The sequence below is a fragment of the Calypte anna genome, chromosome 4A (genome assembly GCF_003957555.1).
Source record: "Calypte anna isolate BGI_N300 chromosome 4A, bCalAnn1_v1.p, whole genome shotgun sequence".
Taxonomy (NCBI): domain Eukaryota; kingdom Metazoa; phylum Chordata; class Aves; order Apodiformes; family Trochilidae; genus Calypte; species Calypte anna.
The window spans coordinates 2898293-2914257 of record NC_044248.1 but is presented as its reverse complement, the minus strand read 5'-3'; the positions used below and the strand labels follow the sequence as shown (position 1 = coordinate 2914257).

Here is a 15965-nt window from a genome sequence, read left to right as displayed (position 1 = left end):
ATAAGGAAGCATTTGATGTTTATGTATAAACACACTGAAAGCTTTATTTCTTGATACTGCCTTGTACTATAAAGAGTGTGCAGAAGACATTTACTGTGATTTTAAAATGCCTTCTGGTTACAACCTCCAGTTGTCACCGAGTCACAGTGGGTCTCAGCAGAGCTGACTGAAGTGACAATAAAGCCTAAAGGAGATTCCAATACTCACTTCCTCCTGCAGCTATTTGACTGGAGGTACTTCTCCATTTTTGCCAACATCTTCAGTTTGTACAACCTGAAGCTTTCATTGCGTATCTCACTTAGCAGATGTCTGGAAAAGGAAAAATGGAGAGCCTTAAATACCAACCAACATTCCCCTGTCCCACACCAAAAATGAAATATGCCAGGTGATTACCTCAAATTCACCAGAAATGGGGAAAAAAAAACAGGGAAAAAAGGGGAAAAAACAAAATAAAACAAACAAACAAACAAAAAAACCCCAAAACAAAACAGAAAAAGACACCCAAACCCAACCAAACACACTACTAAAACCAGACCCAAACTGCCTGCCTGTTTCTCCATAGCTTTCATCATCATAGCTGAGCTTAGCAAGTTTCTGTCTGGCAGAAAAAGAGCTGGGGACCAAATGGTTCCACAGACCCCAACAGTCTCCTGCCACCAGTTCAAATGTCCAAGTTCAGAAGTTGTTCTGGTCCCACAATAGCTATGGGACCAAACCAGGTCTCCTGTTAAAACCAGTACTTGTCCATACAGAACAAAAAAATGTCCATTTCTTCATTTAGATCCAGACAATGAAGAGCAAAACTAAGTAATTCTGCTGCATCAGCACTCCTCAGAGGTGATGATGGCTCTAAAACCACATCAGGCAGGTGTAAAAACAGCTCAGATATCTACAAGACAAGTGAGCAGGTTCTATCACTGCCTGCATTGCAAAGCCTCCTCAGGAAGCCAAACTGGAACAAGGACAAACTCATCAACATTACTGCACTTGAGGGATTACCTCCAAGAAAAATTACAGTATACTCAGTACTGTGTGCATGCAGGAAAAGATGTGGAACCATTCTGACAAATTCACCATTTGCAGCCAAAGCCACCCCAGCTCCTCTTTCTTTTGGGGTATTTTGGTTACCTGTGTGGTCACCTTCAGTCACTTACCTGTTAAAATTCAAGTCTGTCATAGTCCACAAGATGTGACAAGAGGCAGGAAGCCCATCCCGACCGGCTCTCCCAATTTCCTGATAATAGGATTCCATTTCCTTGGGGGCACCATAATGAATAACCATCCGGACATCTGCTTTGTTGATGCCCATTCCAAAGGCCACTGTAGCCACAACACACTGCAAAAACAGAAGCCACATGCTGAGTGTCATGAAATGAGGATGAAGAACAGGCCTGGGTTAATGCTCCCACCTCTTTGTGACAGCATTTTGCTGCAGACTCAAAATTGAGCCTAAATGACAATGGCTTCAGAGCCAGACTCAACTTCCACAGCACCATTAAGTCTGATTTTGGTCAAAGAATGAGCACAGAATTATAAACATTAGAGATGATGTCTTGTGGCAAACACTAGAGTGTTTCCAAGCAGCTATTCTCAAACAAAAGGCACAAAAAGCCATTGTGAAGAGGAACAGAGGAGTCCCAGGATAACTCTTTGCCTGTGTAGCTGCAGGAAGGAGAAAGCAGCTCACAGGCCTTGGTGATATTGTTCCAGCTACTGCTATTTTCTTCTGATGCTCCATGCTTTTAAGAGACTAAAGGAATTTGAAACATAAGCCAGGAATCCTATTGCTGTCAGCACAGACCAGCAAGTTCTCTGCCTAGAACTGGAGACAGAGTAAAATGGGAAACACATGCTGATATTCCCCAATCGTTCCCTCACCATAAAAAAAAAAAGGAATTATAAATTAGGACCAAGATTTTGTTTCCTACACACCTGAATTTCATCCCTCATGAATTGGTGGTGGGTTTCTCTCCTTTGCTTGATTCCCATGCCAGCATGGTATGCCCCACAGGCCACACCAAGCTTCATCAGTGCAGACACAACCTGGTCTGTAGCCTTTCTTGAAGGGCAGTAGATGATGGTGGGGCCTTGAAACTCATATGTAGGGCTGCTGTAAATAACAGAACAGAGAACAGAAATAATCACCCTGCTGCAAAAAGTCTGACTGAACCCAGCTGAAAAGGCAATTTAGCTTTTCCAGCAGCTCTTCTTGGGGGTTTAGGAATCGGAACAGATTTTAGCTGGTCCACTTGTGCACAAATTGTCAGTCCTTTGGAAAAATGGACTTGGAGTTATTTGGTGCTTTTAAGTTTATTTTGCAAAACACTTGAAGGTTTTAGTCTCTGGAGAAGAAGCAGGGTAAGGCCTCCCAACTGCCTTAAAGTCATCAGGACAGCTTTTCCTGATGCCACTTTTGAGAGGCCTACATTTACATAAAAAGGTACAAATGAGCCATGGCAAATTAATTCCTGTTGCTGTAGAGGTGCACATGGTGGCTTGTGACAAGAAGAGCAAGGCCAGAATAGATACATTGCTTGCTCTAACAAACACTACAATTCTTCTGCTCAGATTAGATTTAAAAAAAACAACTTTTTTTTCCACCAAATCTTACCAAGACTTACAACAGGCTTACTTTTTTTACCATACTGTTTGGTAAGTTGTCCATCAGCCCATGGGTCATAATCATTTAAACTGCTACAGTAGCACAACAGGTCCTCTGAAGATCCTATGATCCTGGAGATCCTCAAGTTAACAACATACAAACAGCAAGAGTCCACCATCTTTACCTCAAAAGCCTTTTTTTTCTTTTTTTTTATAAACTGGGAGAGGAGTTGACACAACACAAGAGACAACACAAGCGCCCAGAGTGATATCAGAGACAAGCTATGGAAAAAGCCCAGGTCTTCCACACCAAATCAGTTTAAGAGTCTTTATCACACACTACCCAAACTCCAAAATACTAAAATATACCTGGGGGGATCAACACAGGAAGCTGAACAGGAGCCAGCAGTGTGCCCAGGTGGCCAAGAAGGCCAATAGCATGCTGGGCTGGCTCAGGAACAGTGTGGCCAGCAGGTCCAGGGAAGGGATTCTGCCCCTGTGCTCAGCCCTGGGGAGGCCACAGCTTGAGTCCTGTGTCCAGTTCTGGGCCCCTCAGCTCAGGAAGGAGATTGAGGTGCTGGAGCAGGTCCAGAGAAGAGCAAGGAGGCTGTGAAGGGATCCAGCAGAATTGCTGTGAGGAAGGGCTGAGGGAGCTGGGGGTGTTGAGGCTGGAGAAGAGGAGGCTCAGGGGAGACCTCATCACTCTCTACAACTCCCTGAAAGGAGGTTGGAGCCAGGGGGGGTTGGGCTCTTTTCCCAGGCAACTCTCAGCAAGACAAGAGGGCAGGGTCTCAAGTTGTGCCAGGGGAGGTTTAGGTTGGAGATGAGAAAGAATTTCTTTCTGGAGAGGGTGATCAGGCATTGGAATGGGCTGCCCAGGGAAGTAGTGGATTCTCCGTGTCTGGAGATATTTCCAAAGAGCCTGGATGTGGCACTGAGTGCCATGGGCTGGGAACTGCAGCGGGAGTGGATCAAGGGTTGGACTTGATGATCTCTGAGGTCCCTTCCAACCCAACCAATTCTATGAACACAACCAAGTTTAAATCCTTACCTTCCTTTCCTGGCAAGGAACTGCTTCAAATCCCTAATGATATCTCCACTTTGCCGTCCAACTTCTAAGTACAGGTTAGGTCTGTCAAAACTTGTACATGTCACCTGGGGATTCTTCAGGTTCAGACATTTCAGTATGTCCTCTCTAATTGAGGGACTGGCAGTTGCAGTTAAAGCAACAATGGGAACCTGCAATGAAAAATAGAAGAAAAAAAACAAATCCAAGAGGAGTCACCAACACTTTTCTAAACGAAGAAAAAGAACAAATCGTAAGTCAAACCTGACAGAGCATGTGAACAGGCACTTTAATCTCTTCATGACCACTGGATCAGCTCAGCTATTTGAAAAATAATTAATATTTCACTTCCTAAAGCTTTGGTCTAACACTGCTCAGGAGAGCAGCCAAGGACAGAAGGCTGTTGCAATGCAGGGTTTTATTCTGAAAGCCTTTTCTTTAGTTACATCTGAAGTACACCCAAGTCTGCAGTAATTTTCTGAAGTAGTTGGCTAAATTTAGGGAACACAGGATGAAACTTCTGAGTGCAGCATGTAAACTTCAGGTCTAAATTTCTGAGCTAAAGTTCAGGTCTAAATTTCTGAGCTTACACACAATAAATCCTTAGTGAGTGTCTAGAAATTGTAGCCTTTTGCTCTTAGAAGCCACTCACCCAGCCTCTTTATCAACCAAAAAGCCCTTTTAGTATTAAACCAGAAGCTTAGGGTCATTATTTTCTACAGCACAAAGACCCAACAAAATTATTTCATTTTCAGAAGTTTCTGGTAGGCCAAGTTCAGGATAACCTCATTTAAGCAGTTGGAAAAAAACCCCAGGGACTGCATAAACACCAGAATGTCATGGCAAGTACACCCAAAGAGCATCAGCAAGAGACTGGTATTTCAAACCAATCATATGAGTTAGCAGCCTCCTCTTACACTGGAAATCAGACATATTGAACCCTCACCAGTGGCAGAGTCTTCTTTAATGAGCCTAAACATCTATAGGAATGTCTGAAGTCATGGCCCCACTCAGAGATGCAATGAGCTTCATCAACAGCTATGAGGGTAATACCTGGGGGGCACAAAACCACAGCATGGAAACATTAACAAGACAATCCAGTGAACAAGACAACCCCAAAACTGACAAAAAAACTCCATTCTCCTCAAATTCAAGCTTTCCTGAGAAGGAAGGCACCAGCAGCCCTCCTAGATTTTTGTTTCTTGGATGTCTTCTGCTGTACCAACTCCCCAAAGCCCATTTTTCTAATGGCATCTTCTGTAAAAGAGGCCAAAAAGCTTTTACAGACTTCTTTCAGCCCCATCTCTGCTTCCTTCTCCCAGCTCCTAATCTCCAACATCCCTCACAGTGGGTCAAAAACTTGAGCAGGACCTCCCCCCCACACTCCAATCTCAAACTTTAATATTAGTTATAAATACTGATTACAGATGTCATTAGTTTTATTTTCTAGATTGAAAAACAAAGCCTGACTGTCTCAGGGCTGCAAAGAGATGAAAGTCTAGAAAAATGAGGGAAGATCCCCCTGGAAAATAACTTTATATTTTCTGAATCAGAAAAAAAACCTCAACTCAACTAAAGATATCCCATTTGTAATCTGCATGTTTGGAGTGTCAGAAGCCAAACACAGTTTCTTGGGACTCCAGACATTCAGATGGTTTGTCTTCTCCCTCCACAGTGCTCTCTGCCCACAGCACTAGAAACTCAGTAAAAAAAAAGTCCTTGGAGTTTATATACCTTGAATTTACCCTATTGTGAGATGCACCAGCTGCTTCATCTTTGAGAATTCTTAAGAGGCACTCTGGTGTTTCTAAACACAATTTCATTATTCCACTCTGAGAAAGACCAGAGAGATTAGAGTACTTAAAAGGCTAAAATAGGGTTAACTCCCTGTGATTTTAAGATCAGTATTTTAGCACCTCTGTTCCCAGTAACTTGTCTAACATTCCCGTGCCACAACCATGCTGAAGACACTTCTCATGTATGACTTTTTTTTTACCCCCATCAATGACAGGATTTTCTGACACCATTTGTTGGCAGCCTACACTACACTAGCTTCCAAGATGACTAGCTGCAAGAAACTGGTGGAAAATAAGCATAATTATGACTTTAAGCTGCCTGCCAACTCACCCTCTGCCTTCTTCCCAACTTACCAACAGTTTGGTCAAGATCCTGAAGCAGCTTTAAGTTGCCTGAACAAAACTCTGGAGTCATGTAGATGACCCTGTACTCACCCCTGAAACACCAAGAAAACACATTGTGTCAGGGAGGAAAAATGCCAAGCAGATGAAACAAACCCATGGTCACCTAGAAGATGTAAATGAGAGCAAGTACAGAGAGTAATGAGAGGGAGACAAGAGGAAGGAAGACCATAGAAAGCACTCTGGAAGAGTGGGAAAGCAAGTACACAGGGCTACAGGGAAAGGAGAAACAGCAGAGAAGCTTTAGAATGAGGTGAGACTGTGGTGATGACTTGGTGACAAGCACAGGACTGTGGTAAAATCATGTCTAAAACACAGGACAAAGCAGAGTCAAGAAGCCCCACTTCCCCAGCCAGAGGGGAGCCTGAGTATCACTGCCAGGCATCAGAACCAAGAACTTCATGGCCATAGGAGAGCAGGGAGCCATCCCACCTGCCCAGCACAGCTGTGTCAGGACCCACAGACTCAGAGAGCTTTGCCCAGACTCACCCTTTGATGCATTCTTTGATGTTTTTTGACTGAGCTGAACCGAGCAGGCACGCGGGAACCCCCGACATTCTGCAAAGGATAAAAAGCACAAGTTGGGAACAGGTTTCCTCTTTTCTACCTTGGCTGTCAGCCTGTGTCAGCACTTCTGAAAGGGAGTTCAAACTGAGAGGTCAGACTGTTTGTCTTCCAAGGATCCTTGTGGGAAAAACCTTTGGAAAAAGGAAGAGTGGTCAGTGGTGCTCGTGCCACCCAGCACACACACGCTGGATCAGTGCAAAGAAGAATCAGAGCAATAGAGATCATTTCCTGTGCACAAGAGCTAGGTTTACTAATAAAACATCCAAAAAGAAAAAAAATACACCAAGTATCCTTCCTCCAGCTATTATCTGATGGAGCTGATCACATCTGGATGAGGAAAGCCTTTCTAGCTTGCAACTGTTTGCCTCTTCTTTCAATCTTTTGTGAGCTACTGGGGCTGCATCTGCCGATTTTCAATCGTGAGGCTGCATCTTAATGACAGGCATGTTAATTACACTTACCAGCTCAGCCACTTCATATCTGGCCTCTTTCAGGACCCTGCACAACCCCTGTTCTCTTAACTTGGTGATTTGCAGCATTTTATTACAGCCTTTTGTTTTGATAGCTTCTCCTCCCCCCTCATTCCTCTGGGTTTCAGCCCTTGGCAGAACTGCACCCAGACTGACAGACAAATTGCCCAGTTGCATGAGGTCGTAGAAATTCAGTCTCCTCAGCCTTCAAAATGCATGACCCACTGAGAAGTTAGTGAATAAACCTTAGGAAAAACAGTAGAAAAGCCAAAGAGGAAGCTGAATGCAGATGATAGACACCCTGCTGATTAATGCTCAGCCCAGGAGCTGGCTATGGAGCCAGCTGAGGCTGTCCAGCTATTCATCTGCACACAGTCATGATGTGTGGCAGAAAATACCACAGATAACTGATGTTTCTCAGTTCAAAAAAACCCAAAACCATCTTATCCCCTCTTTCACAAAAAACCTGCTCTTCCTAAGTTGGATGAAGCAGAAACGAACTCCAGATCTCAGCACGATGCCCACAGCTTCAACTGAAAGGAATGTCAGAAGTGAAGAGGTGCTATGGCAGAGAGCAAGCACACAGAGAGAAAGCATTATCAGGTATTCAAATCAGAGATTTATCTTGATGACACCTGTAACTGCTCATGTAAGAGTGATTCAGTGTCATCCACTGGTTCCCACAGTGGATCTTTTAAGAGGTGAAGTGGCCAGGTGTTAGGAGACCCCCTGCACTGTCAGCCTTAAAAGTCTGTGCCAGCACTTAGATCTGCATGGCCCACAGCTTCCAGCTGCCTCTTGTTCAGATGTTACTTCTCAGACCATCAAATGATGCCTTATTAAGTCCTGGCATAACTTCCCCAAGCTGAAACAGCCTGTGAAACTTCTCCATGGATTTGGTCTGTGAATCCAGAAACACTTGAGAAGGATCCACCCACCAGCACAGAGCCTGTGCCAATTCAGCCTCCAGCTCACATCACTGCCAGGGATTTTTAGACCCTTCACACAGTTTGCACGTGTTCTTTTGAGAAACATATGCTTTCTAGGTGACACACAAACAGCTTGCTCTACAAAGCTGCAACCTTAAACACCAAGAAATGCCCCATGCAGAACCTGTGGGTTTCCACAGGCAAGAGAGCAGCAGCTTGGTACAGCTGCCTTACTTACGTCAGCTGCAGCACCTGGTCCTCCATCAAGGAGATAAGAGGGCAGATGACAATCCCTGTACATCCAGTGTAAACAGGAGGGAACTGGTAGCACAAGCTCTTTCCATAGCCTTAAAGACAAAAAGGCAGAAGTGAGGCATCATGCTTTCTCAGCAGTTACAGCAAACAGCTACACCAGACAGTTCTAACCCCTTGTTGAACCCTAAAAAGAAAAAAAAAAGTGATGTTTCTGCCAGTAGAGGAACAAAAGCAGCAAGATAAATACAGTCAGCATCCATTTGATACCCTCTCTGCACCAAGGTCAGTGACAAAGGTAGCTGGCTCAGACTCCCCCAGGGCACCCCATGCTTGTATGAGCCACAGAGACAGTCTCCAAGTTGAAGTCTTACTCTCCTCAATATGGAAAATAATTTTTTCACTGCTTCTTAGGATGTAAAAGTAACTTACCAGTTGCCATGACAACAAGATTATCTCTTCTGTCTTCTAAAACTGAATGGATCACTTTCCACTGGACCCTTGAAATGAAGCAGAGGGGAGTGTTTTCATTTTGCCACTCCACACAGCATGTGCATTTTCTGGAACTGCACATTTGGTTGAACTTCAGGTTAATGAAACCCTTCTGGCTGCCTTACAGGGTGGTCTTTGCTCACTGCAACTCCTCAAATGTTCCCAAACACTGCTGGCAGTCCCACCAGCATTACACCAGAGATCTCTAACAGGACTGAGGCATGCAACATCCCATGCAGTTGTTCACAGAAGATAAAACTGTGAATAAGGCTGAGCAACAAACACTAGGAAAATCAGTTCTCTTCAAATGTAAGAGATTCTAATCAAGACCTTGATTTTGACAAACTATTTTCATCCTTTCATGGGCTTGTAAGTGTGCATAACTGTGGCCAATTAAAAAAAAACAAACAAAAAACATTTCCACTTCAGAAATTTACTAGATATTTTAATTAAGTAAAATAGCTTCTTCTCCTCAAGTGTGGCTCTTCAGCTGCATCTCACACAGAAAACATTCCACCACCAGCCATCCAGGAAGATTTCATCCCATTCCCACTGAATTTAGGAGCAGTAACAGCAACAGGACCACATCCTGTGTTGTGATCACACCATGCTAGGCAGAGAGAAGCCTGTCCTGCCGTAACTGGAGCCACATAACAAAGAATAACCAGACTAAAAGTTTATCCCATGGAGAATAACCTCCTTGCAGCTTGTTGCTCATTGTTTAACACACCTGAACTAGACCTGATACAACAAACCTGTGATCAGAGCAGCTATGCCATCAAGGGGGTCAAGAAACTCATCCTCTACTGTGAGAGGAGAATATTGTAGTTAACACTCACACCCTAACACTCATTTTGACATCTTACTGCTCTTCTTTGGTTAGGAATTTCACACAGGTCCTAATTTGTTAGTGGTTTAACGAGCAGCACTAAAAAAAAATCATTGGGAAAAAAAAAGGAAAGAAAATAAACCCTTGAGTGTACATTGTAACAGAAAATATACTTGCAGTTTAAAAGAAGGATGCCCAAAATAAGTCTTCAGAGATGTGACGTGGCTTTCACTAGGTTCTGGCAGCAAGGAATCTTTAGTAGGAGAGAGGAGAGAAAAAAACCCTCATCTGTAATAATATTTTAATACAATAAAACACTGTCTTGACAAACAGCTCAAGGTTACTGATGCCCAGGATTTGGGCAATCCCAGTGAAAAGGAAGACATCAAACTCTAAAGGTATTTACAGGCTAGAATAAAGGATTGAGAGAGCAAAGAGGTTCCTTGGAGACCCTGCATGAGGAGGGAAACATATGGCTTGATTAATAAGATAACAAAGCAGCAGGTATTGCAATGCATAGCTGTGTGAATTAGAGATGTTCAGAGGGGGTACTGGGCCTGCCTTTAAAATCCTGCTGCACCAACCAACTGCAAGTTGCTAACAAAGTCATGGTTTGAAGGAGACATATGAGGGGATGCTGATCTTGCTGGGAAAGCTGAAGAAACATTCAAGATCTCTGTTAAGTTTGTAATTAACATTCAGTAGTGGAAAGCATGACATTTCCACCTAGTTTTGTCTGCTGGGCAAGCACAGATTGCCTGTAGCTGCCTCCCTGGCTGCTGTTTAGAGATGAACTGAACAAAGGAATAATTATCTCATCCATCCCTGTCTAGCAGCTCCATGTTCTGCTTGGAAGAAGCAAATGGCTCCTCTCCTGATGATGCTGTTACTGCCAGTGACAAGCTCTACAGTTTAACTTGCAGAAGCAGGGTCAGAAGCTTTCATACACTGATGGTCCAATCAAGCCAAGGTGCATTTTACCTCATATTTCAGCCTTTTTTCCCCCTCATTTGATTTATCTCCACAGGGCCAGCTCCAAAGCATTAGCTCAAGACCATCCCTGAGCCAGAACTGCTTAAGAATTCTACAACAAGCAGCAGTGGGACAAAACAGAACAAAAAACATAGTGGAGGTACCACCTTTCCCTCAGCTGTGTTCTGAACCCTCAGTTCTACATGACTTCTAGACACCCAGATCAGTTTTATTCCCACTAAACATCCAGAACATCTGCTGATCATGGCAGGAGGCAACCACGTGTTGCCAAAGACACCTCTGAATTTTTCATCTTGACACTCAGACAAATACTCCTTTCAAAACACAGATGAGCTTTAACTTGCTGCTTTAACAAAACAAACAGAAAATGTCACTGTGTTTCCACACTTGAGTCTCTAGAGGGTGGAATTCTGTTCATTTAATCATAGAATCCTAGAATTGGCTGGGTTGGAAGGGACCTCAGAGATCATCAAGTCCAACCCTTGATCCACTCCCGCTGCAGTTCCCAGCCCATGGCACTCAGTGCCACATCCAGGCTCTTTGGAAATATCTCCAGACACGGAGAATCCACTACTTCCCTGGGCAGCCCATTCCAATGCCTGATCACCCTCTCCAGAAAGAAATTCTTTCTAATATCCAACCTAAACCTCCCCTGGCACAACTTGAGACCCTGCCCTCTTGTCTTGCTGAGAGTTGCCTGGGAAAAGAGCCCAACCCCCCCCTGGCTCCAACCTCCTTTCAGGGAGTTGGAGAGAGTGATGAGGTCTCCCCTGAGCCTCCTCTTCTCCAGGCTGAACACCCCCAGCTCCCTCAGCCTCTCCTCATAGGGTCTGTGCTCGAGTCCCTTCACCAGCCTGGTTGCCCTCCTTTGGACCTGCTCCAGGACCTCAATCTCCTTCCTGACAAGAAGTCATGCACCATGACTTTAAAACCTACCCAAACACTCCTCCTCTTCTTCCTCAACACCTTCATCTTCATCACCATCCAGCATAATGTTCAAATCTTCATCAGTTTTCCTGGCTTGGTTGGGCTCTTTTTCTGTTAAAACTCCTTTGGAATAATCCACAGATTCTAAAGACTGAGGAATCAGGAGAAAAAGTTATTTTGGACCATGAAAGGGGAGACACAATGTACTTTGATCTAGGGACACATGAGTTTTCATCTATCTAAGCATAACTTAAATCTATTGGCACCCAGCACATAAAAAAAGCCCAGTGGACAAATTACTTTTAGCATTCAAATACCAAGAGAAATGTCCTGGGTACCCAAACAACACAATCTGTTTCTCCTTTGCAAAGAGATCTTGGGAATTTAGAAGACATTAAAATATTTCATTAAAAAAAAAACACAAACAACCAACCAAACAAAAAGACCCCAAAACACCCAAACAGTTGGGGTTTTTTTTTTTTATTTATTTTCAAACTTTCAGCTAGGTGAAGGCACCAGATTCCCTGCAAAGTCAAAAAGCTAATAACAAAAACCAAACAGAAAGGACAGGATCCCAATGTCATGTTCTGCTCCTTGTTTCCAAAACATGTTCCACTTGGAGGAACACTAACTTAACCCCTTCTACTCAAGTCAGCTTTTTTTTTTTTGACCAAAACTGCATTTATAGAAGATTGAGATGAAGCACTGAGAACCATCCTGAAGAGACCTGGTCCTTCCATAGAAGAAAATTCAACTTTTTTCCCCAGACCTTTCAGTTTTGCTTCCCACTTAGCTGTGAACAACAGCTTCCTGTGTACAAACATTGGTGACCTGGCTGACAATCCATGCAGCACTCTGAGGGATCAGGAAAAAAAAAAAAAAGCTAAAAAAGCCAGGGTGAAGAAAAAGAAGACTCAACATCCAAATCTTCTCCTCAGGAAGTTAGACCAGTAAAACCACTTTAAAAAAAAAGAGGCTTGAGAAACACAGCTACAAAGCAATTGGACCTACAGCCCCAGAAGAAGGGTTGGGCAAAGGTTTGAAGGCAGGACACCCAGAGCAGAGCAGTTCATAGAATCATAGAATCATAGAATCCTAGGGGTTGGAAGGGACCTCGAAAGATCATCTAGTCCAACCCCCCCTGCCAGAGCAGGGCCACCTAGAGCACTTCGCATAGGAACGTGTCCAGGCGGGTTTTGAATGTCTCCAGTGAAGGAGACTCCACGACCCCCCTGGGCAGCCTGTTCCAGGGCTCTGTCACCCTTACAGGAAAAACATTTTTCCAGATATTCAACTTGAACCTCCTGTGCTCCAATTTACACCCATTACCCCTTGTCCTATCACTGGTCACCACTGAGAAGAGCCTAACTCCATCTCCCTGACACTCACCCCTTACATATTTGACAACATTGATGAGGTCACCCCTCAGTCTCCTTTTCTCCAAACTAAAGAGACCCAGCTCCCTCAGCCTTTCCTCATAAGGGAGATGTTCCACTCCCTTAATCATCTTAGTAGCTCTGCACTGGACTCTTTCAAGCACTTCCCTGTCCTTCTTGAACTGAGGGGCCCAGAACTGGACACAATACTCCAGGTGCGGCCTCACCAATGCAGAATAGAGGGGGAGGAGAACCTCTCTTGACCTACTAACCACACCCTTTCTAATGCACCCCAGGATGCCATTGGCCTTCTTGGCCACAAGGGCACATTGCTGGCTCATGGTCATCCTCTTGTCTACCAGGACCCCCAGGTCTCTTTCACCTACACTGCTCTCCAGCAGGTCAGCCCCCAACCTATACTGGGACATCGTGTTGTTCTTCCCCAAATGCAAGACTCTACACTTCCCCTTGTTGAATTTCATCATGTTTCTCCCTGCCCAACTCTCCAGCCTGTCTAAGTCTCTCTGAATGGCAGCACAGCCTTCTGGTGTGTCAGCCACTCCTCCCAGCTTAGTGTCATCAGCAAACTTGCTGAGGGTACATTCTATACCCTCATCCAAGTCGTTGATGAAGATATTGAACAACACCGGTCCCAGTACCGACCCCTGAGGGACTCCACTGGTCACACACCTCCAACCAGATTCTGCCCCATTGACTACAACTCTCTGACTCCTTCCTTTCAACCAGTTCCTGATCCACCTAACACAAAAGCAGGAAGGGGGTAGATCAAGCCCCAGCTGGTTCAGCAAAGATGTGGCAGGACACAAGCAATATTCCAGTCAAGCATTATTAATCCTTCAGTCTCCACACATTTACCTGTCTGCTCTCTAAGTGACACTGTTCTGCTTCACATTTCCTCCCCTCAACTACACTAAGCTCCATTGTGACCCTAAAGCATCATCCTTACAAAAAAACCCCCAAAAAACAAACTAAAAAACCCTCCAAAAACCTAAAAAACCCAAGGCACTCACTTTAATCATCTCCATTTCCAGTTCTTCATCACTTTCAATGACAGAGGAAATATTCTGTTCATTATCTGAGGATGACTCCTAAGAAAAAGAAATTTTCTTCTTATCAGCAAAATTATTTTTTATCCACAACTTTTCAACCTCTGTACAAACTATAAGCTATTTCTAGGCATGCTTTTACTTCTTACCAAGAATAACTAACCTTAATATTCATTCTCTAATTTAAAAATAAGTTATCTGAAAGAAACATGAGAACATAGCAAAGCCCTGCAATAAGAGACTAAAACAGTGCTATCACCAGATGTGTGAAACCCTTGGAACAGAAGAAACTATTCTGATTTAAGAGGAATCAATCTCCATTCAGCAGTCACTACAAGGACTGCTATTTACAGATCCCTCAGAAAAAGATCTGCTTTTTAGTCATGACCAAGTTGAAGAATCTATAACACAGAATTTTTCCCCATATGCAAGGAATTATTAGCAACTGAAAGCTGAAAACCAATCAGACAATGCAGAGTTTCTGCCTTCAGTATTAATCCTTCCAACCACGTGGCTGAAGAGCAGCTTGGCAACCTCCACATTTTTCCAGACTCTGTGCCTGCCTTAATGTTCTCTCAGGAACACAACTTTTTAAGAACTTGGGGGAATTCACTTGAAATCACTTCCTAGGCTGAATGTCCATAATTAAGAAGGGCTTCTCATTACCTCAGGCACTGCTTCATAGTCCAGCTCTTTTGCAGCCTGACGTTCCAAGATCTCAAGTTCTTGCTCAGTGATGTCCAGGGACATGAAGCCACCTCTGTCAGCTTTGTCCTCAGAGCTGCCTGCAGCAGCCCCATCTTCCATAGCAGAGTTTTCTCTCTCTGCCTCCTCATTACCATCTCCCTCCCAGAGGCCAGCTAGTGTAGCATCAGAGCAGGTGTTGAAGTCACCTTCAAGCTGTTTAGCAAATTCAGGCACTTCAACCTTTTGTGCTTCAACATTTGCTGACTCTGCTTCAAGATTTGTTGGACAGCTTCTCTCCAGACCAGAAGGGGAACCTGAACCAAACAGCAGGCTTCTTAGGGCATTTACATTCTCTGCTATTTCAGCAAGTATATCTGCAGCCCTAGAAGGTAAAACAAGAAGTCAAATCAAAATGATCAAGGTAGTTCCTACATATATCTTAGCCACAAGTAGAACTGCAGATTCTAAAGTAATCTGTTCCTCCAGAGAGAGTTTCTCCAAGAAGGCTCATCACTCATATGCAATTGGCATTCCACTTTTGTGAGAAAATTAAATTTCTTCACACTGCAGAATACCTATACTCTCCCAAACCAGTTTGCAGTATTGCCCTCATGATTACATCAAGACTCCTCACTTTCTAGCTCTTAGTCCCGGGGCAGTATTTAATCAAAGAAGGTCTTGCTGTTCATTTCAGCAAGAAGAAAGAGATTCAGCAAAGTTCAGTGTCAAAGCCATTGCAATTAGACCAGTGCAAATCTATGTTCTGTGTATAAAGACAGCATTTCCTCACCCAGAGCACTGTGCACATGGAACAGGATGCATGGATAAAACCAGAGCTGCTAACAGGAGCGGTTGCATGGAACCTCAGGGATCAAGAGCAAAGCCCTGACTTTACAGGTGAGAGAAAAAGATAGGCTGAAAAAAAAAAAATCTAACCTCTGCACGTTTTCAAGGTGTCCAGAAGAATGAGGGATGTGAGAAGCCAGGTCTGTTATCTCCTCAGCCAGGGAAGCCAAACGCTCCTTCACACCCCCTGACGTCTCATCTGCAGGAGGCACCAGGGTTACTTCCCAACCACTGAGGTCCAATGCCTGCCTACAAATAAGTTCCACCCAAATAATTGCATTCCTACAAGATCCACAGCTGGTAAGGCAGCTTTTTCTAGAGCTTAAAACTCAAAGCACCTGGAATCAGGCCAAGCTTCCCTGAACGTCAGCACTGCATCTCTCCCAGTGCCCATTACACGTGCTCAGGGAAAAAGGATACAGGATGGGACCATTCCGGTGATCTGTCCCCAGCAAACCCTCCAGTTTGCAGGAAGGAGCTGCTCACACAGATAAGCTGACTCAACCAAAGCCAAAAATTTGCACCTCGTAGCAAGAGGAGAGTGCTGCCACTTTTGGCTTTGACAGACAAGTGAAATTCAGTACAAAAAGGAAACAAACTTCCCCCTGCTTCTTTTCCAGCCATAAGCTGTATGCAATACTTGAATTCCCTTATGGAGCACAGAA

General features: G+C 44.1%; 1 protein-coding gene across 2 annotated transcripts in view; it reads right to left on the bottom strand.

The window, feature by feature from the left end:
* Positions 1 to 15965, bottom strand: part of WRN (WRN RecQ like helicase) — a 44304-nt gene that overhangs the window by 15402 nt on the left and 12937 nt on the right. For both annotated transcript variants that reach the window (XM_030450210.1, XM_030450209.1), the window contains exons 8-21: positions 15391 to 15499; positions 14434 to 14836; positions 13732 to 13809; positions 11334 to 11475; positions 9582 to 9657; positions 8516 to 8583; positions 8070 to 8178; positions 6355 to 6423; positions 5818 to 5900; positions 4614 to 4720; positions 3653 to 3840; positions 1933 to 2110; positions 1155 to 1336; positions 208 to 309 (exon numbers count right to left, since the gene is read on the bottom strand). In XM_030450210.1, coding sequence (XP_030306070.1) covers positions 208 to 309; positions 1155 to 1336; positions 1933 to 2110; positions 3653 to 3840; positions 4614 to 4720; positions 5818 to 5900; positions 6355 to 6423; positions 8070 to 8178; positions 8516 to 8583; positions 9582 to 9657; positions 11334 to 11475; positions 13732 to 13809; positions 14434 to 14836; positions 15391 to 15499 — 1894 coding nt within the window. The remainder of the gene's footprint in view (positions 1 to 207; positions 310 to 1154; positions 1337 to 1932; positions 2111 to 3652; positions 3841 to 4613; positions 4721 to 5817; positions 5901 to 6354; positions 6424 to 8069; positions 8179 to 8515; positions 8584 to 9581; positions 9658 to 11333; positions 11476 to 13731; positions 13810 to 14433; positions 14837 to 15390; positions 15500 to 15965) is intronic.